The sequence below is a fragment of the Ziziphus jujuba genome, chromosome 12, assembly GCF_031755915.1.
Source record: "Ziziphus jujuba cultivar Dongzao chromosome 12, ASM3175591v1".
Classification (NCBI taxonomy): domain Eukaryota; kingdom Viridiplantae; phylum Streptophyta; class Magnoliopsida; order Rosales; family Rhamnaceae; genus Ziziphus; species Ziziphus jujuba.
In genome coordinates this window covers 22,585,880-22,612,500 of record NC_083390.1, presented here as the reverse complement: position 1 = coordinate 22,612,500, position 26,621 = coordinate 22,585,880, and the positions used below count along the sequence as shown (strand labels likewise).

Genomic DNA, 26,621 nt, shown 5'->3' with positions numbered 1-26,621 from the left:
TATTAAAATCCTTGAATAGAGCCTCGCACTTTCAAACTATATAATATATGTTTATGTTTTGCACTTTACCATTTAAAATAATTGAAAGGCCATCGCAATATTGTCCCATAATTTATTATTTCTTTGTCTAAAAAATCAACCTAACCATCCATTTGGATAAATGAATTTTGAAAAAAGAATGTGCAAAAACTCGATTCTGGGACAAAGTGTCACTTACACTATCTTTTGTTTATTATGGCTTAGTCCCAACCGTGTACCCGGTTGACTTGTTCGAACACATTTGGGCGGTGGACCGGTTACAACGCTTAGGAATATGTAGAATCTTTGAGCCAGAGATTAAGGAATGCATGGATTATGTATACAGGTATATAAATATTTGCCCAACCACAGTGTATATTTATATATGCTTAAAAAAATTGAAAATTAAAAGCGAAATTAATATTCTAGGATATAATATATATATATATATATATATATATATATATATATATATATATGTATATACATTATTCTGATCATGAATAATATTACCCACATGAATTATCAGATACTGGACCGATAAGGGAATTTGCTGGGCAAGAAATACAGAATAGAGGATATATATGATACAGCCATGGGATTTCGGCTATTAAGATTGCATGGCTATAAAATTTCTGCAGGTGATCAAGTCTTTAAGCACAAATCATAAATCTCCAATATATATAAATATATATTAATTTGATTTTTTTATTTTAAAGGTGTGACATAAAAGTATTTGCTAATATATATATATATAACAGATGTGTTTGGGCATTTTAAGAAAGGTGGAGAATTTTTCGTCTTTCCCGGACAGTCAATGGAGGCGGTGACCGGAATGTTTAATCTGTACAGAGCTTCTCAGGTGATATTCCCAGGAGAGAAGATCCTTGAGGATGCCAAAGACTTCTCGTCCAAATTCCTAAGACAAAAACGAGCCTCTAGTGAGTTGCTGGATAAGTGGATCATAACCAAGGATTTGCCAGGCGAGGTAATTATATTATTTGCTTAACACCAAAGATTTTACAAATATATAAAAAACTCTAAGGTAATGAGACTTTAATATCCATACATAATCCATTTATATCGGGTAACAATTGAGTGTCCAATTAGGTGTAATTTATACGATACAGTCCATTTATAATGCGGACGGTCTTTATATAGATCACGGTATTGGTGACGGTTTTTCATAATATTGGTGATGATTTTCTAAAAAATTATCATTAATATTATGAAAAATTATCACTAAAACTATCATCGCTATAAAATTTCTGTTATAAGATATTCTATTTTAATTATATATAATTGGGTGTATCAGAATAGACTAGATGTTTTATTGGAACCTTTTAAGAATAATAATAATAATAATAATAAAAGTTACGCGCTAGAGGTTCCATGGTATGCAGGCTTGCCTCGAGTGGAGAGTAGATTCTACATTGAACAGTACGGTGGCGAAAATGACGTTTGGATTGGCAAGACTCTCTACAGGTTCAATTTTTGTCTCATTACGCATCTAGAGTTTTCTTGGACCAAAATTTTTTTTTTTTCATTTTTGTCATTATGAATTTTATACTTATTACTCCCAAAATTATATATCTCATGATAAGTAATAGTTTATATTCTATCAATTTAAGTTTCTAGGAAAAATAATAATTTAAATGTATTTTTACTTTCTCAGATAGAATTAATGAGTTTTGAATTTTAAATTTTTTAATAAATAATTATAATATGAAATTAAATTACATACTACTTCAATCATCCAAAAGCTTAAATAGATTATTTCTTTGTATATTTTTCTCTAATATATAATAATTTTTAAATTTTAGATACAAAAAAGGATCATAATTATAATTTGGATTAAGGCATCTAGCTAATTAAAAGGTAAACACTGTTCTTTTGGCATACAGGATGCCATACGTGAACAACAATGAATACCTGGAGCTTGCGAAGTTGGACTACAACAATTGTCAAGCATGGGACAAAATGCAGAAGTACGAGAAAAAACCACCCCTACCTCCTTAATCATTTGTTAACATAAAAAAATGAATTTATTTATTATATTATTTTATAATTTTTTTTGCCACAATTTTTTTATTAGCGTTTTTCTGGTTAAAAATGTTAATTTAGTCACAGACTCAAAAATTTGAAACCCTCCAAAAATATTGCTGTGGCGAAACTATATATTTGCTGTCAATTAGTATACACATTTAGCTACAAAAATTAATATAGTGGCCAAAATGCAAAATAGACAGGTGGTACAGAGAATGTGAACTCGAGGAATATGGATTAAGCAGAAGAATGCTGTTGTTGGCTTACTTTCTGGCAACATGCAGTATTTTTGAAGAAGAAAGGGCAAATGAGCGATTTGCATGGGCCAAAACCACTGCCTTAATTCATGCTATTGAATCTCATTTCCGTAAGGACGAAAGTAGTTGTCTGAAGCAGAGGAGTGACTTTGTATATGAATTCAGAACTAGAACCATTAATATGCGAGACTATGATATTCCAAGGTAAATTTTTTCAAAATTCTTAATTACTTAATTAATATAAATAAGAACCCCACAAAACTTTCCTCACATTGTGCGTGGCTAATTATCCTCTTTAATTTCATAAAAGCCTGTAGGCATTTTTTTGGTATTAGAATTTAAATATGTATATATATATATATATATTTATATATTATTTTTGCATACAGTGGTATATTCCATGTAAGAAAGATTTTTGATAAATATGAATTTGGTTCTTAAATGGGTCTTTCCAATGATGTATAGATCATGGTTTTGACTATCCATAATTTCTTATTATTTTCATATGCATCATTTGGCACCAAAAATGACAATGCAAAAAAATTATAGAATCTTCCATGGTGGATGCCAAAAGGAATACTAATACTTTATTTATTACCATGTATAGCTAAATTGTTCTCATTGTGTGAAGTAGAAAAAAGAAAAAGTGACCTACAAATGACGAAGCCTAAACATAGTAAATACATGGCATATGTATTTTGATGCATTGATGCAGGAGGTTGAATATAAAAAACAAAGGACATGGTCTGGTAGAGGTCTTGCTGAGAACCTTGAACCACCTTTCACCGGACACACGCGGTTCAGACATTAGCCACCATCTACTTCAAGCTGTGAGTTAATTAATTACCTCTTTAAAATCCCCAATTTTACGAATTACTTATTATTATTAGGTTTTGCCTCAATCCCAACTTTCACAAAGCATATGTTCTATACTACATGATCTGCAAAAGCTCTTCAAATTTGAACTTCTCCACCCGAAAAAAAAAATATATATATATATATATATATATATGTATATGTATATGTAGCACTGTAGAAACTTATATATCTACCATTTTTTACCATATTTTGAGGTGACAAGAGGAAGGAGATATCCACTATAGAGAAGCAGAGCTTTTGGTTCGAACAATAAATCTCAGCGCAGACCCTACAATTATGGAGGGTCAACTTTCATCAATGAATCCTCAGTACCATCGACTCTTTAACATCACCAATAGAATCTGCAGTGAACTTTGTAATTACCAAGACAAAAAGCACCAGGTTAGACGAATTAAGTCATTTTAGCACAAAGTATAGATTAATATCTACGTTCTTTTGCGATTAATGTTGCAGACTTATCTTTGTATTTCTAGAAATCATGGAAAAGTTTTTTTTTTTTTTTTTTTTTTGTTTTTGCCAATTTTTCTTTTTTAACTTGACATGTAAAATTCTAATTCTCATATTAATCAATGCAATCCATTAAATAAACTGTTAAAACTTTTCAAAAAAATTGATTATGTACTGAAGGCAGAAGAGGTGATTTTGCTATAAATGGTTTTTTCCGTAATTAAATTTCTGGAATATAAAGCTAAGTAAGCAATAATCACATATTAAAAATGCTTTTTTTTTTTACACATTTCTTTATTTCTTTATTTATCTATTTATTCAGATGTATGAAAATGGAAGCTATAACATAAAAACTGAGGGCACCACAAGCCCACAAGTAGAATCAAACATACAAGAGCTTGTGGAGTTGGTGCTGCAAGACTCCTCCTTGGATGGAACATATTCAAAAGTGAAGCAAACATTTCTGACAGTGGCCAAGACTTTTTATTATGTTGCCTACTTTGATGTTGAGACTATCAGCTACCACATTGCCAGGGTACTCTTTCATAGAGTAAGCTGATTAGTTATCTCTCTTTGAACTAATAAAATTTATTTTTTGTTTTATTGTTTTTTCCTTTTTATGCTTTAATAAATCATGTGAACTGTTATATGTTTCCTTGGAAAAACTAATTACATTACTTTAAGGAAACTGATTTTGTAAATCAGTGAATTAGTGCAGAGCCATTAATCATGAAAGATTTACTTTCTTTCCTGGTTCCTCTCTCCCTCGACATGTGCGTCCTTCTTTCAATATATGAATGAAAATTTATCCAAACGGAAAGCTTTTATACTTTTTTTTTTTTTTATGCACTTAACTATTTATTTATATATATATATATATATATATATATATATATATATATATATTTTCCGTTCTAACATTTTTATATGATCATTTGCCTTTCCTTTTTTTATAGGGGAGTTCCTTTTTTCTTTTTTTTTTTATTGTGTAAACAGGACTACGGATTTTATTTTATTTTTTTGGTCAAAGAGGACTACAAAGTTGAAATCCTCAATCTTCTTTCTATTTTGTAATATTTAAGAATTAAAAAAAAAAATGAAACGAACAGAGTAAGGGCAGAGGAGTGGGATGAGGCTTGAGGAAGCGAATTGACTCAAAGAAAGAGAATTATCTTTGCCGATCATACACTTTCTCAACTCTTCCTCTTTTAATCCCATGCAAAGAATGAAAGGAGGACCATTGCAACCGTTTGTATGTTTTTGGCCGCTAAGGTTGAAGATACTCCACAGCCATTAAAAGATGTTATTTTTGTCTCATATGAAATCATTCATAAAATAGACCACCTTCATAAGGAAGTAAATGAACAACAAAAGGAATTCAGCAACTTTACTTGGAGAAAAAGTTGTTCAAGTTGTTGAACAACAATAAGATTTATACGCAATTAGGCAAAAATAAAAAATAAAAACAAAAATTGAAAATTAACCACGTTAACAAACTACACCAAATAAATTGTTTGTAGTAAAAAAAAAAAAAAAAATAAATCTCTTCTTCACCCAAACTCACTATTTTGCCTTAACTCAACTATTTTATTCTGGTTAAAAAATATGGCTTAAACACTTTCCATAATGTATATTTAGTTTTTTTTTTTTTTATCATTATTATGTATATTTAGCTTCAAAAGCTTTATATCTTTGATTTTTTATATAGATTGTGAAAATTTACCATTCATTTTCAAAACAAAATGATTTGATTACTTTAGTAACTTGCCCAAAAAAAAAATCATATCATTATTTTTTTTGTCACGATAAAATGGTTTTTTTGGGGGAATTTTAATATTTTATTTAGGTATTACGTATTAGTTTATAACAGAAAAATAATATCTAATATTGCTTTCTAATAATACATTTGATTTGTATATATAAGTATATATGACAAACCTTCTGAAAACATAGTTATTTGCAACTAAAAAAATTGAGGTAATTGCTCAAATGAAGTGTCCTATGGTTCCTAATCAACAAACATCGTTTTCTTATCCATACAATAATATGGTATTCAATCCGTACGTAAATACTGACAATGAAGCCTGAGTTAGATTTGTTACCATAAAAAAAGAAAAAAGTTGGATTTTGTTTAAACTTCTTCCTTTAGAATCTAGATTATCGATGATCTTCTACTGTCAACTATAAATTTTATTATTGTTATTTTGATATTATCGATGGTCCTTATCTATTTATGAGACTTAAAAAACTTTTTTTACACGCTGTAATATCATCCTTACTTTTACCACCTATCTCTCCTTCTCCTCTAGTCTCTATAAATAACCCAATTTCTTGATAATGAATTATATCCACTTCTCTCTTCGATCTTATAATTAACTTTCTCATAAATGGAATTTTCAAAGTTTCTTTGGGTTTATTTTGTACTTTGTTTTGTTTTTGGAATAAGCAACAATGGAGTTGAAGCCTCACACAAGGTTTACCAAAAGTTTCAGTCTCTTAGTGCTGTTAAAGTCGATCAACTTCACAGAACTGGCTTCCATTTTCAACCTCCAAAAAATTGGATTAACGGTCCCTTTTTTCCCCCCTCATTAATTTAATTGTTCAAACAAAACTGCATGCAATTTTTTTCTTCTCATATCTTTTTGGTTTCGATTTATGAAGTTTGTTTATATATTATATATATTTGTGTGTGTGTGGTATGTGTGTATGTGTTTTTGAAAATTCTCTTATTCAGAATGATTGGTAGCTCTTATTTCCCTATCATTTAATTAATATATATGCATAATTTTTTTTGTTACTGTGAATCTAAATTGTATGATATTGCTTAACAATTTATACAATGTTTGAGAGATGTGTTAATTGATTTTGAAATTTTGGTTTGTTTAATATTTCAACCCTTAGGATACATCTCTTTACTGACTTCTTTTTTTGTTTTTTGTTTTTTTTCTCATTTTGCCTTTCATGTTATGGAATAAACAAACTCTTCAGATCCAAATGGTGAGTGTCTTTTGCAACCTATCCATAGCAAAATAAAATGCCTTTGAATTTAAATTTTCTTTTTTCCAATTTCTAATGACTAACAGTTTGGTTGTATTTTCCATTTATATATATAAACAGGTCCTCTTTATTATAAAGGTTTATACCATTTATTCTACCAGTACAATCCCAAAGGTGCTGTATGGGGGAACATTGTGTGGGCCCATTCTGTATCAAAAGACTTGATCAATTGGGAACCACTTGATCCTGCCATATACCCTTCAAAACCGTTCGATATAAATGGATGTTGGTCCGGGTCGGCCACTATCCTTCCGGGTAACAAGCCCATAATCTTGTACACCGGAATCGACCCAGACAACCGCCAGGTCCAAAACTATGCCATACCCGCAAACCTATCCGACCCATATCTACGCGAATGGATAAAACCCGATGACAACCCGATTGTTGTTCCCACGAATGACATGAATGCCAGTGCATTCCGTGACCCGACAACCGCTTGGTTCACCGATGGGCATTGGCAAATGGTAGTGGGAGGTAGAAGAAAACGAAGAGGGATTGCCCACTTATATAGGAGCAAAGATTTCAAGTACTGGGTCAAAGCAAAACACCCACTACATACCTCACAGAATACGGGTATGTGGGAATGCCCGGATTTTTACCCGGTATCAATGTCTAGCAAAATCGGGTTGGACACATCTGTTAATGGGCAAAATGTTAAGCACGTTTTAAAAGTGAGCTTGGATCTTACTAGATATGAGTATTACACAATTGGAACATATAATCTTGACTTGGATAGATATATCCCTGATAGTGGCTTAAAGGATGGTTGGACTGGGCTTAGATATGATTATGGAAATTTTTATGCATCCAAGACTTTCTATGATCCTTTGAAGCATAGGAGAATCTTATGGGGTTGGGCCAACGAGTCTGATGCCCAACTTGATGATGTTAAAAAAGGATGGGCTGGAATCCAGGTATTTTTTATTCTCTAGATTTTTTTCTTTTTTATTTAACATTTTAAAGTATATTAAAATATATTTCAGTGTTTATTATTTTTATTAATTATTAATTTTTTGGTACATGCAGACAATCCCAAGGAAAGTTTGGCTTGACCCAAGTGGGAAACAATTGGTACAATGGCCCGTTGAAGAATTGGAAAGTTTGAGGGGCAATAAGGTAGAGAAAAGCAATGTAAAACTGAAAAAGGGAGATCATGTTGAGGTTGAGGGAATTACTGCTGCTCAGGTATAACTTTTTTTTTTTTTTTTTTGGGGTGATCTTTATAACTAAATAAGTTTTGAATTGTTTATATTTTTTAGGGTTATAATATTTGATTTATATTTATTTTGATGAATCACAGGCTGATGTGGAAGTTACATTCTCATTTCAAAGCTTAGACAAAGCCGAAGAGTTTGATCCTAGCTGGTCTAATGCAAAAGACCTTTGTGGACAAAAGGGTTCAAATGTTCAAGGTGGTGTTGGGCCATTTGGTCTTTTGACATTGGCTTCTCAAAATCTTGAAGAATTCACACCCGTTTTCTTTAGGATCTTCAAAGCTCCTACTAAGCATGTAGTTCTCTTATGCTCTGATGCAACAAGGTTCGTCTTTCCATTTCCCTGCCAAACACTATAAAACTAATTAAGATTACTTATTTCTTTTGTAAAGTTTTGACATAAATAATACCAATAAATAATAATTTTAAATTTTATTTTGATTTATATGGTTGAGCCACATTTTGATTATACTACTTTACCTTACTTTTATTTTGCTTCTCACTTTTTGGCATGGCAGTTCCTCTTTGGGCGAAAAACTGTATAAACCATCATTTGCAGGTTTTGTAGACGTCAAACTAGACAACAAAAAGCTTTCTCTTAGAAGTTTGGTATGTAAAATGTCTTAGTTCTGTATTTTACCAATTTGACATTGCACAATATGTATGTTACTTATCTATTCCTCAACCAATACTTTGGTTGTAAATTTAACATGTAATTAAGTATTTTCGTTTTCGGTTTGCAGATTGATCATTCTGTTGTGGAAAGTTTTGGAGAAGGAGGAAAAACATGCATCACATCTAGGGTTTATCCAACTCTAGCAGTTTTAGATAATGCTCACTTGCATTTGTTCAACAATGGAAGTGAGACCATCACTGTGGAGAATCTCAGTGCATGGAGCATGAATCGTCCCCTGATGAACTGAAATGGGACTGCAAAATCAGACACATATATTATTCTATTTTCTTTTTTTTTAAATTAAAGACAACGAGATAATATTGCGAGATGTATTTATATTTTTTATAAATTAAAAAATTCACACATTACAAATAATTTCCAGCACCATACACAATATTTATGCCAAAAAGGCATATATAAATTATGTAAATCTCGCTTGGCAATCGAATATTGGAATGTGAGTGTATAACCTATGCCGATATGGAATAACTGTTACATGAATTTTTTTTTTTTTTTCTACCATAGAAAATATTGTTTGGGCTAAAAGTTGAAGATGATAAATCATTTTGATCCCGTGGCCATGGAAATTTTGGAGTTTAGCTTACAAACAGAAGGTTCAGAGACAAACAGTCAATGCACTGGCCCAAGGCCCTCAACCCATTGAACTGTTTCTTATTTTATATGTTGGATGAAAAGAAACAGAATACTGTATGTATTTTATTTGGAAAACAATATACAGAGACCCAAAATAATAAATAAATAAATAAATTTAGAATAGTACTAAAATAAATTTTTCCTTACGAATTTCAAAATTTTATTCGATGCTTATATAAAGCCAACTGTGCACAAACTGAGCTATTGTCTTTTGGCAATCCATATTCGTGAGAAGAAAAATATCAATAATAATGCTTGAGAGTTTGGTATATTAAATTTATTTATCAAATAAATAATAAATTATATAATAATATATATTTTATTTAAATATTTGTGATAATGAATTTATTTATCAAATAATATAATAAATAATATGATAATATTTTATACATGCAAAAAGGTAGAAAAAATGGAAAGAAATTCTCACTTTCATTACTTTGCAGATTTGAAATTGTGGGATTGAGCATAACAAGCCACATTTGTGGCTCGTAGTGCAGTCTATATGGCGACATCCTGTGGACAAGAAGGCTACAAGAGATTTATCTCTTTGTATTTGAACTACCACAAAGTTATAAAGAGAATTAGTTATTGAACCAATGAATCTCATTGAAAAGTTTTTTTTTTCTTGAAAAAAAATAAAAAAATAAAAAATTGTAATAATATTTTATTAATTTGTATTTAGAATATATTTACATATTTAAATGTTACTATTCATATTTAAGTTATATTGTTTTTTGAATCGACAGTATTTATTTGATAAATTGGTAAATATTTAGTGTTTCCCAAAAAAATATTATATATTATTTGGAATTCGCAAGAAAGAGGAAAATAGATTTTATGTAATGATAATTTAATATGTGATGATAAGTGCATAGAGTTTTGATGGTGAATGAACACAGCATCATCAAAATGCGTTCAATGAGCATACTTCCACATGCAATACAACCAAAACAAAATTAAAAAAAAAAAGAAATTAACTAACATTTTTTAAGTCCAAATAATGAAAAAAAAATCTACGAATTAATATATTCAATATGTGCTGATATAGCAATTAATAAGTCGTAAAATACAAGCTATTAATTGTTTACTAAACAACAAAAGCTAGATATTTCAAAATATACAATAGAATAGAATAAATCAAATACTTTTACAGATATTGTCTCCCTATAGATTCTACTATTTTATCCGCTTTCCCTATATTGGAATTCAAAAATGTCAATCATTTGGTATTCAAAATATTTTCATATTTTCAACCATCTTTTTATAATATTTAAAAACAAAAATATTCTTTTCAAAATATCATATTAAAAAATTTCAAATCATTAATCTCCAATCACCTACAAACTTTGCCTCTATTGCATGCCATCATCATTATCATCATCCAAATAGAAGTAGTAGTAGGACTGTAAATGGGGAGTACTAGCAACAGGGAGGAGAGTACTAGTAGCAGGCTAAAACAAAAAACAAAAAACAAAAAACAAAAACATTAAAAAATAAAAGCACTTCCAAAACAAAAACAAAAACCACCAGAAGGCAAGTGACACGTCAAAAAAGCGTACGATTGCCGTATGGGATGCGTCATATTCTTTTTGGATTTCCCACAATAAATGTTTTTTCTCACTGTCAGGAAAAAATAAATTAAAATACAAAATATTACATAAATAGAGCATCAGACTCTCTCTCTCTCTGCTACAGGTCTAATCGGCTAAAGAAACCTCCCATGGCCAAAGTTGCAATTTTAACAAGAGGTTCCTTTCAAGCAAACCCTTTATATTTAAAACCCTTAATAAACGGAAAAAGCAAAACAAAAACAACCCAAAAACAGAAAAACTTTTTCGTCTTTTCTTTACTGTTTTTTTTTAAGTGTTTTCACTTTTTTTCTGTGGGTTTATCGGACTCATTTTTCTTGATTTACATCTCATCACCATCCCATCATTTTTCGCTCCCAGTGTAACACCCTTCCCCATGAGCATTGCAGGCTAGTGCTCTAGCTCTCCTGGCTTCTGCAAGTTTGTTTGCAAAAGAAAGTAATGCTCACTGGCTCTGTGCTTCTCTGTACGTAATTCCAATGAGAGAGTGAGACAGAATATGAGAGAGAAAGCAGCATCAAATGCCTAAAAGCTTAAACTTTACACAAACACACACAAACACACAAAACAACACAAATACAACCCAAAAATTTAAAACAGACAAAAACCAAGAATCAAATTTTGTAGGGGGTTTTTTTTTTTTTTTTTTCTTTGTGGTCTTGGTGTCTGAAAATTTGTTCTCCCACACGCTCTCCTTCAATTTCGCTGGAAAATTTTCAGCCCCTCTTTGTTTCCTATAACGAAAGAAAGAAAGAAAGAAAATTGATCTAAGAATACAAATTTTGGGTTGTGATTAGTTTTCCCTAAAGAATAATCAAAAATGGTTTTTTCTTTTTCATAATAATAATAATATTATTATTATATTGAAGAGTCGAGAGTGACGCGAACAGGGGAGGGAGTGAGAGAGTGAGAGGGGGGTTGATATAGAAATGTGTGTAGGGGTATTGGGAAACTAAAATCCCAAGTCAGAAAGCAATAATAAAAAGCCTGTTAAATGCTTCAATATAAATAAATTTATTATAAAAATTGAGCCGTACTGATACGCTATCCTGTTCTTAAAGATACATCAAGATTTTCTTCCTTTCTCTGCTCATTTATTTTTTTATTTTTTTTCTCTTCCTTTCTTTCTATGTTCTTTTTCTTCTCCTACTTCTACTTCTCGAACATAAAAATTCTATGAGCTTTTTCACTTTTCCTTTTGTTCTCTTCTGTTTTTAGTGACTAAAGAAAAAAAAGTGGGAATTGGTAGGGAAAAAAAAAAAAAATTATAAAGGCCAAAAAAATAAAAAGAAAAAATATGCAGAGCTTTAAACAAACGCCTTCTTCTAACCCTGTATTGTATTCCCACTCTTTCATCTATTTCAGGTGTTGCTTTACTCTGTTTAACGCTCACTTTCATTACTGTTTATTATTATTATTATTATTATTATTAATTTTCTTTGCTCTCTGGGTATTTCAGTTTTCATTACTGTTTTTTTTCTTTTTGGTGTGTCTTTCTTTGATGCATTAATGGAGTTTGGGAGCTGATTTTCATACCCAAAAAAAAAAGTTTCTTATTTTTTATTTTGGCAACATAATATGTGTGTTTTGGTATGGAACTCAGTGCCTCTGTTTTTGTGTATTGTAAAAACAGGGGAGAAGAAAATACTCGAAACCAAACGCGATTCTCGGATCTTGGAGAGCTTGAACAGTCCGCTGCTGCTTTTCCTCACGATGATGCTGTTGTTTTAAGTCCAAGTATTCTCTCTCTTATCTTTCTCTCTATTTATGTATTATATGCGGTTCTCTAACTACTATGTGGGTTTTCAATCAGATGTAGGCTCCATCTTCAGCTTGAAATCAAACAGTGTCGCTGTTGTACCTAATAATTTACAATATGGAACCTTGAATACGGTATTAAAAAAAAAAGCTTTACCTACCTCCTCTTTTTTCTTTTTATGGTTGTGATTATTTTTGATCGAGTTATTGAAGCTGGTGAATGTTGTTTATACATTTGTTGTATAGAATACGGGGTGTTTGGATATAGTGGCTTCAACAGCTGGAACAGGGTCAGGGTGTGTGGATACAGGGCAACAATTCATGTATCAGCAAAAGGGGACTACGACGGTTTCTGCATCGTCGTTGGGAAATGGACACTTTGAGAATTGGGGTGAGTCGGCCATAGCTGATACCAGCCAACAGACTGACACTTCCACAGATGTTGATACAGACGATAAAAACCAAGTAAAGCTCTCTTTTTTATTAGTTTGCTTAGGTTTGTGTTGTTTATTAGATGGGAAATGAATGTGTAGTTTAATGTTGGGCCAGCAAGGAGTTAAAAGAACTTTTATTTTATTTTTTGTTAAATTGCATTAGACTTACCATTTGTGTTTTTGGGTTTTAAATCTCCTGAAAATAGTGAAAGTATTCTACTTTTGTGTGTTTTTTTTTTTTTTTTTAATTCCTTGGTTGTCGATCAACTAGTGGGTAAAGACCAGGATGGGGGGACCGAAATCTTGCATTTGTTACTGTGCCAAAACTAACAAGATGTTTATCAGAATTAAAATTGATCTATCTGCTACCTTATGATGGATTTATGAGCAACCGCTATTATTACTTTGTAATCCCGTTTTTAATTGTATGTTTTGTGTGATTACTCTTATAGCTGGTTTTGATTTTGCTGTAGTTTCATGGAGTTGGGCATGATGTACATTTAGCTGTGGATTCTATGGAACAGGCCAAGTCAAAAACTGGAGACCAAAAGGTTTTCGCCGTACACTTTAGCATCTGTTTTTGGTGATGATTATGATTGTCTGATTGTTTAAATTTGTCTGGAAATGTCAATTTAGCAGACCTTACGAAGGTTGGCTCAAAATCGAGAAGCAGCAAGGAAGAGTCGACTGAGGAAGAAAGTAATGCATCTTTATTTGATATATTTGGATCCAATTTATATTGGTTGAGTTCATGTACCCACTGCTTGGTACTTGATCTTTTAACTCTATATGTGCTTCAATCTATTTGTAGAGGATATTGATTAGTTTAGCAATTTTGATATAAAACTAACTCAAAATTAAACTATTCTAATGGTGCAATTTATAGGATATTTCTACCTTGTCCATGCTTCTCAGTCTTGCTCATGGATGGGTTTCCATTAGTTGAAGATTTCCTAAATTAATGAAAAACCCATATGAAAACTTTTATTTCTTAAATTAATGAATGGAATATATTTGGATCATTTATAGGATTTGGTTTTGGATAGGCATATGTCCAGCAGCTGGAAAATAGTCGACTTAGGCTAACACAACTAGAGCAAGAGCTTCAACGAGCGCACCAGCAGGTGCAAGAATTTTTTGCTTTTCCTTTCGCATATTAATCTACTGGTCATTGCTGATCATTTTTTCATTCTTGGTTTAATCTCTCAACGCAGGGAATTTTTATTGCAAATGGATTTTCCGGTGATCATAATCTAATGGCAGGAAATGGTGAGTGTAATTTTGGGCACTTTGTGTATTTTGTTATTAGCAAGTTATGGTCCTAGTCTGGAAGGAGCCGCATACATACATTTAATTAAAAAAATTTACTCATTTGTTGGAAAATATCGTACTTTTTGTAATGATTTACTTTCAGGGGCCCTTGCATTTGACTTGGACTATGCACGCTGGCTTGATGAGCATCAACGATTGATCAACGATCTTAGATCAGCTATAAACTCTCATATGTGTGATAATGAACTACGCATTCTTGTTGAAGGTGTGATGGTACACTATGATGAAATATTCAGGCTAAAGAGCATCGGTGCAAAGGCTGATGTGTTCCACATGCTTTCTGGCATGTGGAAGACGCCTGCCGAGAGGTGCTTTATGTGGTTGGGTGGATTTCGTTCATCTGAAGTGCTCAAGGTGATTTTCGTTTGGGAATTTCTCAAGTTGCGTTCGATTTTTCATTCCTCTTTAAATTTTTTGTCGGCTATCTTTTTAATTCGATTTTGTGTTGGAAATGTAGATACTTGGGAACCACCTCGAACCTTTAACAGAGCAGCAGCTGATGGGCATATGCAATTTGCAGCAATCCTCCCAACAGGCTGAAGATGCCTTATCACAAGGGATGGAAGCTTTGCAGCAATCTCTTGTTGAAACACTTTCCTCGACTACTCTTGGGCCTGCTGGTTGTGGAAATGTCGCTGACTACATGGGTCAAATGGCAATTGCTATGGGCAAGCTTGCCACTCTAGAGAACTTCCTTCACCAGGTACAAAACTCAAATCATAAGCATCATTTTGCATATTGAATCCTCCATTGTCCTAGTAATATCTTGTATCACATTTAATTGACATGTTTCAATCTTTTACTTATCAGGCTGATCTTTTGAGGCAGCAAACTCTACAACAAATGCATCGGATTCTTACCACTCGCCAAGCTGCTAGAGCCCTTCTTGTTATTAGTGATTACTTCTCACGCTTACGGGCACTCAGTTCCTTATGGTTGGCACGCCCTCGAGACTGACAATGCTTTCAACCCACCCTGCTATAATTCACTAACAAAATTAAGCCAGCTATATATATATATATATATATATATCCCTTCCTATTACAGACCAACATGATGCTGGGACTACAATGATGATCAGCAATCTTGTAACATGGTCGAGAAACCCCCATTCTCTGCTGAACTAGTTTTGCCATATAGATCATAGATTAAGTTGCGGCTTCTTGGCCTTCAGATAGGTCAGTTATACAGAACCTGTGCACTTGAAAAGCTATTCTCTCAAGGATGAGGTTTAACTTCTTGGCATGGAATTTATATACCCATTTTCAGCTTGTGTTACTTACACTAATGTTATCATCTGGTTCTGGTGTTTGAGAAGGATTGTAGAATACTTATGAGCTGGTGCTATATATATATATATATATGTACTAATTCTGCTTTTCCCCATTTCTTTGGCAGTCTTGGAAAGTTGTTAACTATTATTACAGAAATATATTAGTGCCAAACATTTGAATGTTTACTGGAAGAATTATACTGTTAAGTACGTTTTGGTAACTAACGTAGCCTTTAGATCTTAACTCTTTAGCAGCTGTGGACATGTAGGAGAGGTTTTGTGATCATGGGTTGCTTTAGTCCTTGAAACTTAAAAATTCAAATAATCAACAAATATAACAGATGATAGAATAATTCATTCTCTCTGAGATTTTTTCATTTTTAATAATTGATAAAGTACAATAATAATAATAATAATAAGAATAAGAATAAATACTCATGGTCACTTGCTTGAAAGAATGGCCGAATGGGATAATAAAGATTAAAAAGTGCAAGTAAAGTTGACAGTGGGTAATTTAAAGGATTTCTAATTTCCATGAGGGTGATGAAGGCAAATTGGGAGAAAATCTATTTCTTCTAAAACAAATAAATGAAAAAACATAGCATATTTTAGCATTTGGTTAAAGGGGCATCAGAAGATTTTGGATTTTATCATCTGAGGAAATTCTTCATCATATCTGGCAAATTTTGTGCTGTCAAAAAGCAAAATCTGCTTCTCTCTAATCGAGAAATTGTGCAAAAACATCATCATCATCTTATTAGCTATTTTTTTTATTTCCTTTTTTTTTTTTTTATTATGTGACAGAGAGAGAGAGAGAGAGAGAGGGGGGACAGGAGGCTGGGGCGGGGATAGGGTACTTCAGTTGGCTATGTATTGGCTATAGCCATTAATTATTTGGACATATGGTAGGGCTCGATGGTCTACCAAATAGGGTTCTGCCCCGCTCTATTTGTTTGACACTATTTTTGTCATAATCTCTGTCCAATTTCTAACCATTGCTTTGAGGAATATTTTTCTGTAGCTTTACATTTTATACCACTTAGTTTAATAGTTTCCATTAAGAAAAAATAACTAAATAAATAAAATAAATCCATATTTAAGATTAATTGCACTTTTCCATTTGTTAGTTTTAGGATTTTATAATTTATACTATAAATTTTCAGGAGGTAAATATTTAGATTTTAGTTTTTCAATTTGTTATAAAATAGTTAATTTCGTAATTTGTTTGAATAAATTGATAATAGTTTCTTTTGCTACATGTTTTTTTTTTTTTTTGGACAAAACCTTATTGATTTGTTTGATTAAATTGAAAATTTAACTAATTCTATAAACTAATGGTATCAAAAAACAATTAACCCCATGTTTATCAATGGATTAATATGAGAATTCCTTATGTTATACTGTTTGTTGTCAAGAGCGGCAATTAATTAATTAATCTCAGTTTCTGAGCAGCAATTACTTAATTTATAATCTTTCAAAAGGCATGGCCTGCCTTATCCTTTTTTTTGGTGAATTTAATTTACCAAAAAACCTCAAGAGAGTCAATGTGAAACCTCATATTCTATTCTATTTGTCCTTCCTCAAGAGAGTCAATTTATTAATATTTTTAAGGAGATAACTTTAGGAGTAACAAAATGTGAAACTTCAGATTGACTCAAACATTTAATATAATTTATATAAATATATATTTATACTCATCTACAAAATGCACCTGTGCTTTAAAGCGTTAATTTTAGAGAATAATGACAATAGAACCCGTAACTCTTGAGTCTTTGACCGTCCATTTGGCCTTTTTCCCATTCTTTAGTTTTTAGGCAATCTTGAATTCTTGATTGTTGTTCAATAACTTTTTTATTTTCTAGATTACCTGACTGGTACATCAAAAATTGATTTGTTATTGTCATTTCAATAATTAATGAAAAGTACACATTAGTACAAGCTTTTAACTGTAACTAATGTAGCTTTTTTTTTTTTTTTTTTTTTTTTGGCTAAATAACTAATGTAGCTATATATGCTTATCCAATCCCATTCTAATATTATTTGCAAATTTGTATCTTTATGCATAATATGTGGTCCAATTATTGGTATCTAGTCCCTTGAGAAGCGTGCGCTTTCCCGTAAATCATTAGGACTTGTTCCCCACAGGCCTGTATATCTTTGTCCTCTCACGGTTCATCTTTCCTGCAAATTAATCACCACAGACAAAATTAACATCAGCCACTAAAAAATTAAAACCCAAAATATGAAAAACCTTTAACTTCATTAAAAATAAATAAATAAATAAATAAAAAAGAACATACTCAGCCTCTGATTTCTTTTGGATGTATTAGTCTGAGGGATGAAGACCCCAGTTCCATTACCATTATTCTTCCACAAGTTTGCAAGCCAATTGGGTATTGAATCAGCAGCAACTTTCTTATTCTCCCACCTATTGAAATTACAATTATACTCACATGGATAACATCTACCTTTTGAACCTTTTAGACGTTCTTTTGAGGCACTCCAAGAGTTTGGATGAATACTATTTCTGCTTTCATTAAAATTTTCTTCTTCTTCCACTTCTTCATCATCATCTGCTGTCAATAGCAAAATCTGTCTTCGAATCTCTGCATAGAAGATATCATCCTCTTCACCATCACCATCAAGCTGATTAATATCAAGATTTTGCCTCATAATCTCCATTTCCTGATCATGATCACCGCTGCTTTGAAGACAATAATCAAACTCCATGACTCAAAAACTCGAACTGGGAAACTTGTTTCACTCCTCAATAGGATAAAAATCAAAACTGAGACTTGGGTTTGTTTTGGAAATGTGTAATGGAATTTGGATTGTATAAATAGAGGAATAAGAGGAAAGAAATACTCTGTTTGGGGTCAATTTTTTAAAGTTGATTTTGATTAAATGTCTACAAATGGATGAATATGTACAAAGAATATATGTCTACTTTGTACGTTAGTTCATGTCCGTTTCTTAATTGCTTAATAAATACTTCTTGCCGTCGCTGTAAGCAAGTGGGATGAGAGATCCTTTTAGTTCTAATGGGTGTGAATGTTGCTAATTAGATGTCGTAGGGGTATAGTTATAATAGAAGTCTGCCACTTCATTTTATAATCAGTTTATATAATTATTGAGAACCGGCTTGCTTGTACGTAAACAAGAGGTAAAAATCAATTAAGGGTATCAAATATTATTTATTGCAGATGGCTAATGGATGATATTTTTGTCAATATTTTGGATGGTCAAAGTTATATGGCTGGTTGACCTATACAAGAAAATGGACCATGATTTTGCATCTACCTTTTTTTTGTTTATTTAGAATATATACTTTCTTCTTCGGTAAACAATTTTCCACCTACCATTGAATAAATGTTATTTTTTGGAAGAAAAGAAAAATCCTATTAAATGTTGAAAAGGCTTATATTTGTCCCTTACATAACACCTAGCACCACAAAAATGGGTTATGTTGCTATTATTATTTAGGTTGGTTATATACAATATATAGTCTGGTATATTTTAGGTGAAGAGTCAAATTTTGTATCCTTTAATAATTATGAAGATAAATTAATTTAATTAATTGAACAACACGTGGCAAAGTTTAGCCATTCTTTTCCACATAATATATTAGGTGAGAGTGAATGTATGGAATATAACATTAATATTAACTTTTATCTTCTTTTGAAAAAATACTAATATTAAGAATATCTACCATATATGTATATATATTGGAAAGAAAATATCCACCTTTTTCTTAGTTTTTAACACAATACTATAAGAGTCATTGAATTTCTTTATTTCTTTATTTATTTTCTGTTGGTAGGTAAACAAGATAATTCATTAACAACAATTCTTTTTTTTTTTCTAAAAAAGAAAATAATAATAACAGGTTAATTAACTTGTAATAAATAATGTGTAATTACTTTATTTATTTTACATCTGATCATTTCACCTTATTTATATTAATATCACGCCAAATTGGTGAATATTACACAATTGATAATTCATAATATAAAAGGTACGTAAAAGCCGATGTACACGTGAAACATTTTTCATGAGACTCCGGTGCCTAAATAAATTGCATAAAATTGCAGAGCCAATACATATAAATACTAGCTATTAAGCAAGGCAGATAACCATGGTGATTGATTTTTCGACCCAAATAGACATGACTAACGAGTCATGCCTTGTTCAGCAATTGGAGGCTTTATCCCTTCCTGCTTCCACTTTTCTACATTTCCTTGCCACCCTTTATTCAACCAGCTTTGCAAAATCAATACCAGCAAAATTTATAACAGTAACATTTAATAAAAAGTTATTACTTTTTTCTTTTTGTAACATTTATCAATTTAAAATTTTGGAGATTCAAAAACACACACACACACACACACACACACACACATATATATATATATATATATATATTGTGATTGAATCCAAAATACGAAATTAAGGAGATTATCTAATAGTTCCTTTGAATTCCATTTCTACTTTATTTGGATTTTCTTTGCTTAACCTTATCATATACAATTGGGGCCTAGAAAAATCATAGTTTAAAATTTTTCAAAAGCCCAACAAAGGAGAGCTCAAATAAATCAACCAAAACGATTAAACATTAAACGTTAAATGGGGTTTTGATGATTATATTACCTATAGAAGGATCAATGCCACGGTTTTTGAGTTCTCTATATTCCTGACAAATAGAACACATACAGCAGCAGGCATGGACCAACAAATCTGAGCAAGGCTCTTCTGGCAGCGAGAACCATTGTCGCAGCTTGGCTCTGTATTGGCTAGCAAATATCCATCCACAACAGCCCATAGCATAGTATATGAGCCCGGCCCGAGTGCACGCTACAAATAATTAAACCAGCAAAATCCATGTAAACCATTGGAAATTCAAATATGGTATTATTGTTTGAGAAAATATTTATGGGTTAGATATATTCTAGAAGAGCGAATTTGGATAATTACATGTTGTCCCTTTATCTACTATCTCCGCAATCCGCCCCACCATGATACAAGGACAGAAACAAAGAAGACCTTCAGAAAATAATGAACAAATAAATGATGTTAAATTTCCAAATTTGAAAAGAATATAGAAAAGGGTTTGAACCAAAAAACAAAAATTAAAAATTAAAAACTCCCATGGTAGGAAATTAGTTACAAGTAGAGGAATCAAGGAAACAATCATAAAGGCCAGTGGTCCATTGTCCCTCAGGAGGCTGCTTTGTGCTTGGTTTGTAATAGGGGCTGTTAAGAGCCATTATTTGTGCTTGGCTTGGAATTTGGGATTGTTTGGAGGGGAACGATTTTTTATTTGCTCTTGGTTTATTATTTGCTTCCTATATATAAGCTTCAATTCTTGAGGGTCAACTTTTTCCGTTTCAGAAACCTACCACTAGGAAAATGAAGTGTAGTTTCCATGCTAATTCTTAGATGATTAGAAGAGCAAGGAATTGTTCATCAGAAGATAAATAAAGCAATTATGGAGAAGTCAACTGTAGTTTATATATTAAAAAAAAAAAAAAAAGAGAGTGAAAAGAGAGTGAAATTTCTACGACAGTTCTGCCATACGCTGAAAGCAATGGAATTCGGATAATGTTGATCCAAATGTTCAAACTTCAAGTGAAAAACAAAAAAAAACAAAAATTTTCATGAAAGAATGTTTTGACTCTGTGAACATCGATTATATAGTTATATGTATAATTATGGTGCAAGCAATTTCTTTTGACCATATCAGTTTTTTATTTTTTATTTTTTTTTATTTTAATAAGAACTCGGAGCAACTAATGAGAGTCTGACATTCATGGGAGATGAAGATCATATAGCAGGTTATACCAAACTTAGTCCACCCAAAAAAAATATATATATAAAAAGACTTAGATGGCTCATTAAATTCCTATACATACCACTTGCCACATATTTTGACGTTTACAACATTAATAATAATAATAATAATAATAATAATAATGTCATTTTCTTATATGCAACAACATTTTAGCACCAATATGAATAAATAAATAAATTTTATTTTATTTTTGGACGAAACATATCTTGATGGGCTTTATGTTTTAGGAAGTGTTTGGGCTTGCTGCGCTTTCTTTTACATTGTTAGTCTGTTTCGGTTTGATGGGAATCAAGATATATATATATATATATATATATATATATATATTTTTTTTTTTAAAATAAAAAAGAGGAATGTAATAGGATTGACGGTTGTTCAACCGTTTATTGACGAGGAGGCACTTGATTTCATTTGAAAAAGATGTATTTCTTCTTTGCTAATCCTAACGCATTGAAAACAAAGTGTACCTGGAAATGTATTGTGTGTGTGAAAAAGAAAATTGAAGATGTATCCTTCAGTAAACGTGAGCGACATTATTGATAGCGACATACCATATCGTAAAGAGTACTACTCCTCTCCTTCCGCACCACCGCAGCCTCCCAACACCGCCACTTTCACCGGTATCCGCCAACTCCAAACCGATCCTCCACCGCTTACTACTTCTACTGCTTCTCATTCCCCCCTCCCATGGTCCACCGGTCTCTGCGATTGTTGCGACGATGTTACCAGTTGTATGTTTATTTATTTATTTATTTATTTATTTCAACTTTGAATTTCTAATTCATATATAAAATGAATGAGCATTTCATTTTTTTTCTTTTTTTTTTTTTTTGCTAATAAAAATTTTATAGTTGCGTTTTGCACAAAGTATAAAAGAAATACCCATATTGCATGTCCTCGCATATAATATTTAGATGGACAAAAAACAAAAAAAAAAAAAAAACAAAAAGTATGTTATTTTTAACTGTTTTATTTTATTTTATCAGTCTAATTTTTATCATAATATTTTGATGGAGTTAAAATATGGGTTTTAATATATTCTTTTAAAGGTATTTATGGGTATTTTAAAATACCTATATATCTCTTTAGAAACATACTGTTGTTATTTTATCTATATATATATATATATATATATATATATAGAATAATTTTATAATCATGATAGTTCATAAAAAGATAATATTTTTGAAAAAAAATATTTTTTTATTCTCAAAAAAAAAAACAATTGTATTTTTTCTTAATCTATATGCAAACTGTCCTGACCATAAATAGATTGATTCTGTATATAAAAAAATATACTTTTTATTGCATTTATTATTACAATTTAAATATATCTTTTTGCTTTGCTTATAATTCGTCTTGTTTTATATTTGGCGTCCTATAGAAATGGAATCAATGAGAGAGGGAAACTTTAAGAACAAAAAGAATATTAATTTTTAGTTGTAATTTGCATATATAAATTCCAGGTTGCTTGACATGCTGGTGTCCATGTGTCACATTTGGACGCATTGCAGAAATGGTCGATAGGGGATCAACTTGTAAGTAGTACTGCACTTTTTTTTTTTTTTTGGTATGAATTAATTAATCAAACATCAAAAATAGAAAACTATAGGTTATAATTAATATTATGAATTAAGTTTGAGATATTATTTGTGATTAACCAGCATGTGGAGTAAGTGGAGCGCTCTACACATTGATATTGTGCGTGACTGGTTGCTCGTGTATGTACTCGTGCTTTTATCGGTCCAAATTGAGGGGTCAATATTTCTTGGAAGAGTCCCCTTGTACCGATTGCTGCATCCACTGTTGCTGCGAGGAATGTGCTCTCTGCCAAGAGTATAGAGAGCTCAAGAACCATGGCTTCGACATGTCTATAGGTATTTTTTGTAATCGTTTTCTTTTTTCTTTTTATTGAGCATTGTTTTTAATTACTGCCGGTTATGATAATGAGATAATCTAACTGATGAGAGAGAGTCATCAAACATGACCATGCCTTTGAGATTTGGGTAGTTTACAGAAGTTAATTAAGCTTTTTTTGTCGTTTGCATTAACTTTACAAAAAAAAATTATTGCATCAATATCTGACGTTATTTATGATAACGCAAAAGCTTTTATGATAAATGTTAAATTATTTTCATTGAACAATACTTTGATATTTTTAGATGGTATAAATAGATTTATTACCGTCTTTTTTATAAATTTTTTTTAATTATGTGGGTTTTTGGAATATATGTAGGTTGGCATGGAAATGAGGAAAGGAAGAAAAGAATTGCTGCAATGCCTCCAACGGCACAAGGAAGCATGAAGAGGTAGAAGGCACAGATGGAAATTAGTGTATTTACTCCATAAGAAAATATTATATTTAATGAAATAAAATGTAAGCCTCTTCGCTCATTTATGTAATAAACTAAGAGAAGCTCTATATATCCCGTTGGTGTAAGGGGACTAAATTTGTTTATGATTATTCTTCCACTATTTATTTTTACTTATTACAAAGTTTGATTTACATAGGCCAATAATTTTGGTTTATAAATTCTGAAAAGTGCTTTTTGTTAATTGTCACTATTAGTTATCTACTTTAGCCTTTAATTTTAAAATGCATATTGAATCTTAAATTTCAATTTATTGTAAATTAAATTACGTTGACTAATGTTTAATACATGCGAGGGTAAGTGGTATGTTGTAATCAATCGTCTTTATTCTCTCAAGGCTGATTCATGGAAAGTGGTACAAGGGGGTAATGTGTATGACTTGTCTACTTTTCCTTCTGACTACCATGGATGCCGAGCCTATTTTTGATGGAGCTTTTTACTGGATACCAACGAATAAAAGGTTTATCATGAGGTTTGATTTTTGTGATGAAAATTTTCGGAAAGCAAATCTGCCAATCGATTGCGATGATGATGGGGGGGAGTGGAGTTCTTATATATATATATGAGACAAGTGGGAAACATGCTTGTTATATATGTACGGTTTTATGAAGGAGGATTTGGAAGCCGACCCTGTTTCGTTAATGCATGGATGATGATGAAGAAGTAAAAATCAAGTAGCGAGCTGATATGGGCAGACTAGCTTCAATGGTACGCCCAGAAGGCAAACTTGGACAGGTTACTTGTTCATTTATTTATTCAGAAAGTATGCATTTTGAAAAATCATGGACCAGCTACTAGAAGTGGCCTATTATTGTTATTATTATTTTGTGTATATATATATATATATATTATTTAATTCTAATTTTATTAGTTAAGTTTTGGAGGATGAATTATGGATAGTATTACTTGGTTTTAATCGATAGCATTATAGAAAGCCTGTGTTCCCAGTGAAAGTAGACGCCATAGAAAGTTCAATTGAGGAATATCACAAACACTTTGATTTCACATTCTTTAAAATCCACTAAACGAAGTAAGAAGAATTCATCATCTCTGCTTATTCATTTGTTTTGGTTATCATTTTGCCCCCTGAACATGGCAAAGGCAGCAGTGAGGTAGCGACCATGATATGGGTCTGCAGCACACATGATAGTGTTGGCATCCTATCATTTGCTGAGTGAGTTCTGGGACAGTGAGGGCACTGTACCCTTAAGAGCCCAGTGAAGTAAGAGGAGCAAACCCAAGCACAAAGAACCGCAGACGCAGACGTGGGAAGGAGATGAAGTTCACTGAAAGTTTCCTCAGATTAGAGTTAAGCTGACCAAGAAACTAACGCAGCATTCGAATTTTGACACCACCTCATGGTTGCAGAAATCAAGTGATTTAGATCACAAATAAAATAAAAAAAAGTTAAAGTGCAAGGAAACAATCATCTGAAATCAAACAGCACTAACCCTCGAGTTTCTGTTCAACTTCTGACCCATAATATGCTTCATCTGTTCAAAACATATTCTATATCAACATTATCAGTTAACCATTATCATTGATGAGATAGAGAAGCAGTATGTTGGTGTAATTGAAAAGAAAGAGGTGGCCATACTTGTGGTCCATCGAGCCATAGTGGTTTTATTTATGAGTTGGAAGGATGTACTTTAGTAATTTTTTATAATAATATTTCTCAACTGTGTTGGAAGATTTTTAAATTGATACAAGTTATCTATCACAAAAGTATCCACATTGTTGAAAACTTAAAGCTAACACTAGATTTAGCCAAAGCAAGAAAAATTAGGAATTGGTTGCTTCCTGAATAATGAGACGAAAACATTGTGCCACTGCTTTTAACAAATCAAAAAGACGAGCAGCCATGTATATTTAGCAGAGGTTCTTTTTACTTCCACATTCCAATCCACGTCAATGACAGATGGCAGTTTCACAGTTGCACACTTGCAAGACAACAGGGCCCCACCTACCACCCCCTCCTCTTTATACCCATAACTCTGCTCACCCTCATTCACCTTTCCTCTGTATAAAACCATCTAGGCACAAATTTCATTGTAAAAACACAAATAGTTCCATTCCCAAGTTCTTAATTTCTTTTTTATAGCTTTTCATTTTTATTTCATATAAGAACCAAAAAGAATGGCAACCATTTTCGTACCCCAAGTCCATTCCTTAAAACCACCGAAGACTATTATTTTTTTGTCATTTTAGTGGAATTCTTCAGTTTTTTTTTTTTCCCAATAATTTGGCAAATTACGCCATAAACATGTTAAAAATGAAATTAAACTAAATAAATTGTTTTTCAATAAATTATAAAAGTTATTTATTAAAATGGGATAATTAGATAAAAATGATAAAAAAATAAAAAATAATTCTTTGGTTGTAAATGCAAAAAGTGTAATATCTAATAAATGAGAGAGACAAAATGTATTTAACCATAAAAAGAAATATTAATTGCAAGAGAAAATATACTTTTTCTTTTTTTCTTTTCTTTTTTGGGCATATAGAAAGTACATATTTCTACATGTACATTGAAAAAAAATAAAGGTGAAGCAATAACGTAATATATTCAGCATCCACAAGTATGAATTCCACTTAAATTGGTCTCACTGATTCTGTGCGTGGACGTTTGATATGGTATTTCTTTATATTTTGTGCAAACAAAACTAGAAAATTTTCATTAATACATACACGATCCATCCATTACATTAATTTAAAATTCAAAGTGAAAGGAGAAAAAAAATGGAACATACAAGATGATGTGAAGTAA

General features: G+C 31.5%; 5 protein-coding genes across 9 annotated transcripts in view; 3 read left to right on the top strand and 2 right to left on the bottom strand.

Moving 5' to 3' along the window:
• LOC107429506 (beta-fructofuranosidase, insoluble isoenzyme 1) overlaps positions 1 to 8,841 on the top strand; it is a 9,180-nt gene extending 339 nt beyond the window's left edge. Inside the window, exons 2-8 of the mRNA XM_016040203.3 lie at positions 6,094 to 6,215; positions 6,636 to 6,644; positions 6,765 to 7,618; positions 7,731 to 7,889; positions 8,005 to 8,243; positions 8,437 to 8,527; positions 8,662 to 8,841. Of these exons, the coding sequence (XP_015895689.3) occupies positions 6,094 to 6,215; positions 6,636 to 6,644; positions 6,765 to 7,618; positions 7,731 to 7,889; positions 8,005 to 8,243; positions 8,437 to 8,527; positions 8,662 to 8,841 (1,654 nt within the window). The remainder of the gene's footprint in view (positions 1 to 6,093; positions 6,216 to 6,635; positions 6,645 to 6,764; positions 7,619 to 7,730; positions 7,890 to 8,004; positions 8,244 to 8,436; positions 8,528 to 8,661) is intronic.
• A 2,419-nt stretch (positions 8,842 to 11,260) lies between these two features.
• Positions 11,261 to 15,747, top strand: LOC107429500 (transcription factor TGA2.3). Of its 5 annotated transcripts, none has more exons than XM_060813239.1 (11): positions 11,261 to 11,275; positions 12,471 to 12,574; positions 12,651 to 12,730; positions 12,842 to 13,060; positions 13,503 to 13,580; positions 13,666 to 13,728; positions 14,076 to 14,153; positions 14,244 to 14,298; positions 14,444 to 14,715; positions 14,819 to 15,064; positions 15,172 to 15,747. In XM_060813239.1, exons 4-11 carry the CDS (start codon positions 12,917 to 12,919, stop codon positions 15,316 to 15,318), a joined length of 1,083 nt encoding a protein of 360 aa, XP_060669222.1. In that variant the 5' UTR covers positions 11,261 to 11,275; positions 12,471 to 12,574; positions 12,651 to 12,730; positions 12,842 to 12,916; the 3' UTR covers positions 15,319 to 15,747. The 5 variants fall into 5 exon arrangements, with proteins under 5 accessions (XP_060669222.1, XP_048318141.1, XP_015895682.2 ...); XM_016040196.4 differs by lacking the exon at positions 11,261 to 11,275 and adding an exon at positions 11,313 to 12,202; XM_016040197.4 differs by lacking the exon at positions 11,261 to 11,275 and adding an exon at positions 11,315 to 12,202 and having other exon boundaries at positions 13,669 to 13,728.
• A 1,616-nt stretch (positions 15,748 to 17,363) lies between these two features.
• LOC107429511 (uncharacterized) lies at positions 17,364 to 18,379 on the bottom strand. Its single transcript, XM_016040212.4, has 2 exons — positions 17,935 to 18,379; positions 17,364 to 17,815 (listed from the first exon to the last, which is right to left on the bottom strand). The coding sequence occupies exons 1-2, from the start codon at positions 18,362 to 18,364 to the stop codon at positions 17,760 to 17,762; spliced, it is 486 nt and encodes a 161-aa protein (XP_015895698.2). The 5' UTR covers positions 18,365 to 18,379; the 3' UTR covers positions 17,364 to 17,759.
• Positions 18,380 to 19,525: 1,146 nt separating this feature from the next.
• On the bottom strand, positions 19,526 to 21,066 carry LOC107429512 (protein PLANT CADMIUM RESISTANCE 12). The gene is made up of 4 exons (XM_016040213.4): positions 20,799 to 21,066; positions 20,606 to 20,674; positions 20,282 to 20,485; positions 19,526 to 19,880 (listed from the first exon to the last, which is right to left on the bottom strand). Exons 1-4 carry the CDS (start codon positions 20,896 to 20,898, stop codon positions 19,804 to 19,806), a joined length of 450 nt encoding a protein of 149 aa, XP_015895699.3. The 5' UTR covers positions 20,899 to 21,066; the 3' UTR covers positions 19,526 to 19,803.
• Positions 21,067 to 21,932: 866 nt separating this feature from the next.
• On the top strand, positions 21,933 to 23,977 carry LOC107429477 (protein PLANT CADMIUM RESISTANCE 11). Its single transcript, XM_016040169.4, has 4 exons — positions 21,933 to 22,213; positions 22,949 to 23,020; positions 23,147 to 23,359; positions 23,719 to 23,977. The coding sequence occupies exons 1-4, from the start codon at positions 21,988 to 21,990 to the stop codon at positions 23,793 to 23,795; spliced, it is 588 nt and encodes a 195-aa protein (XP_015895655.2). The 5' UTR covers positions 21,933 to 21,987; the 3' UTR covers positions 23,796 to 23,977.
• Positions 23,978 to 26,621: the final 2,644 nt, after the last annotated feature.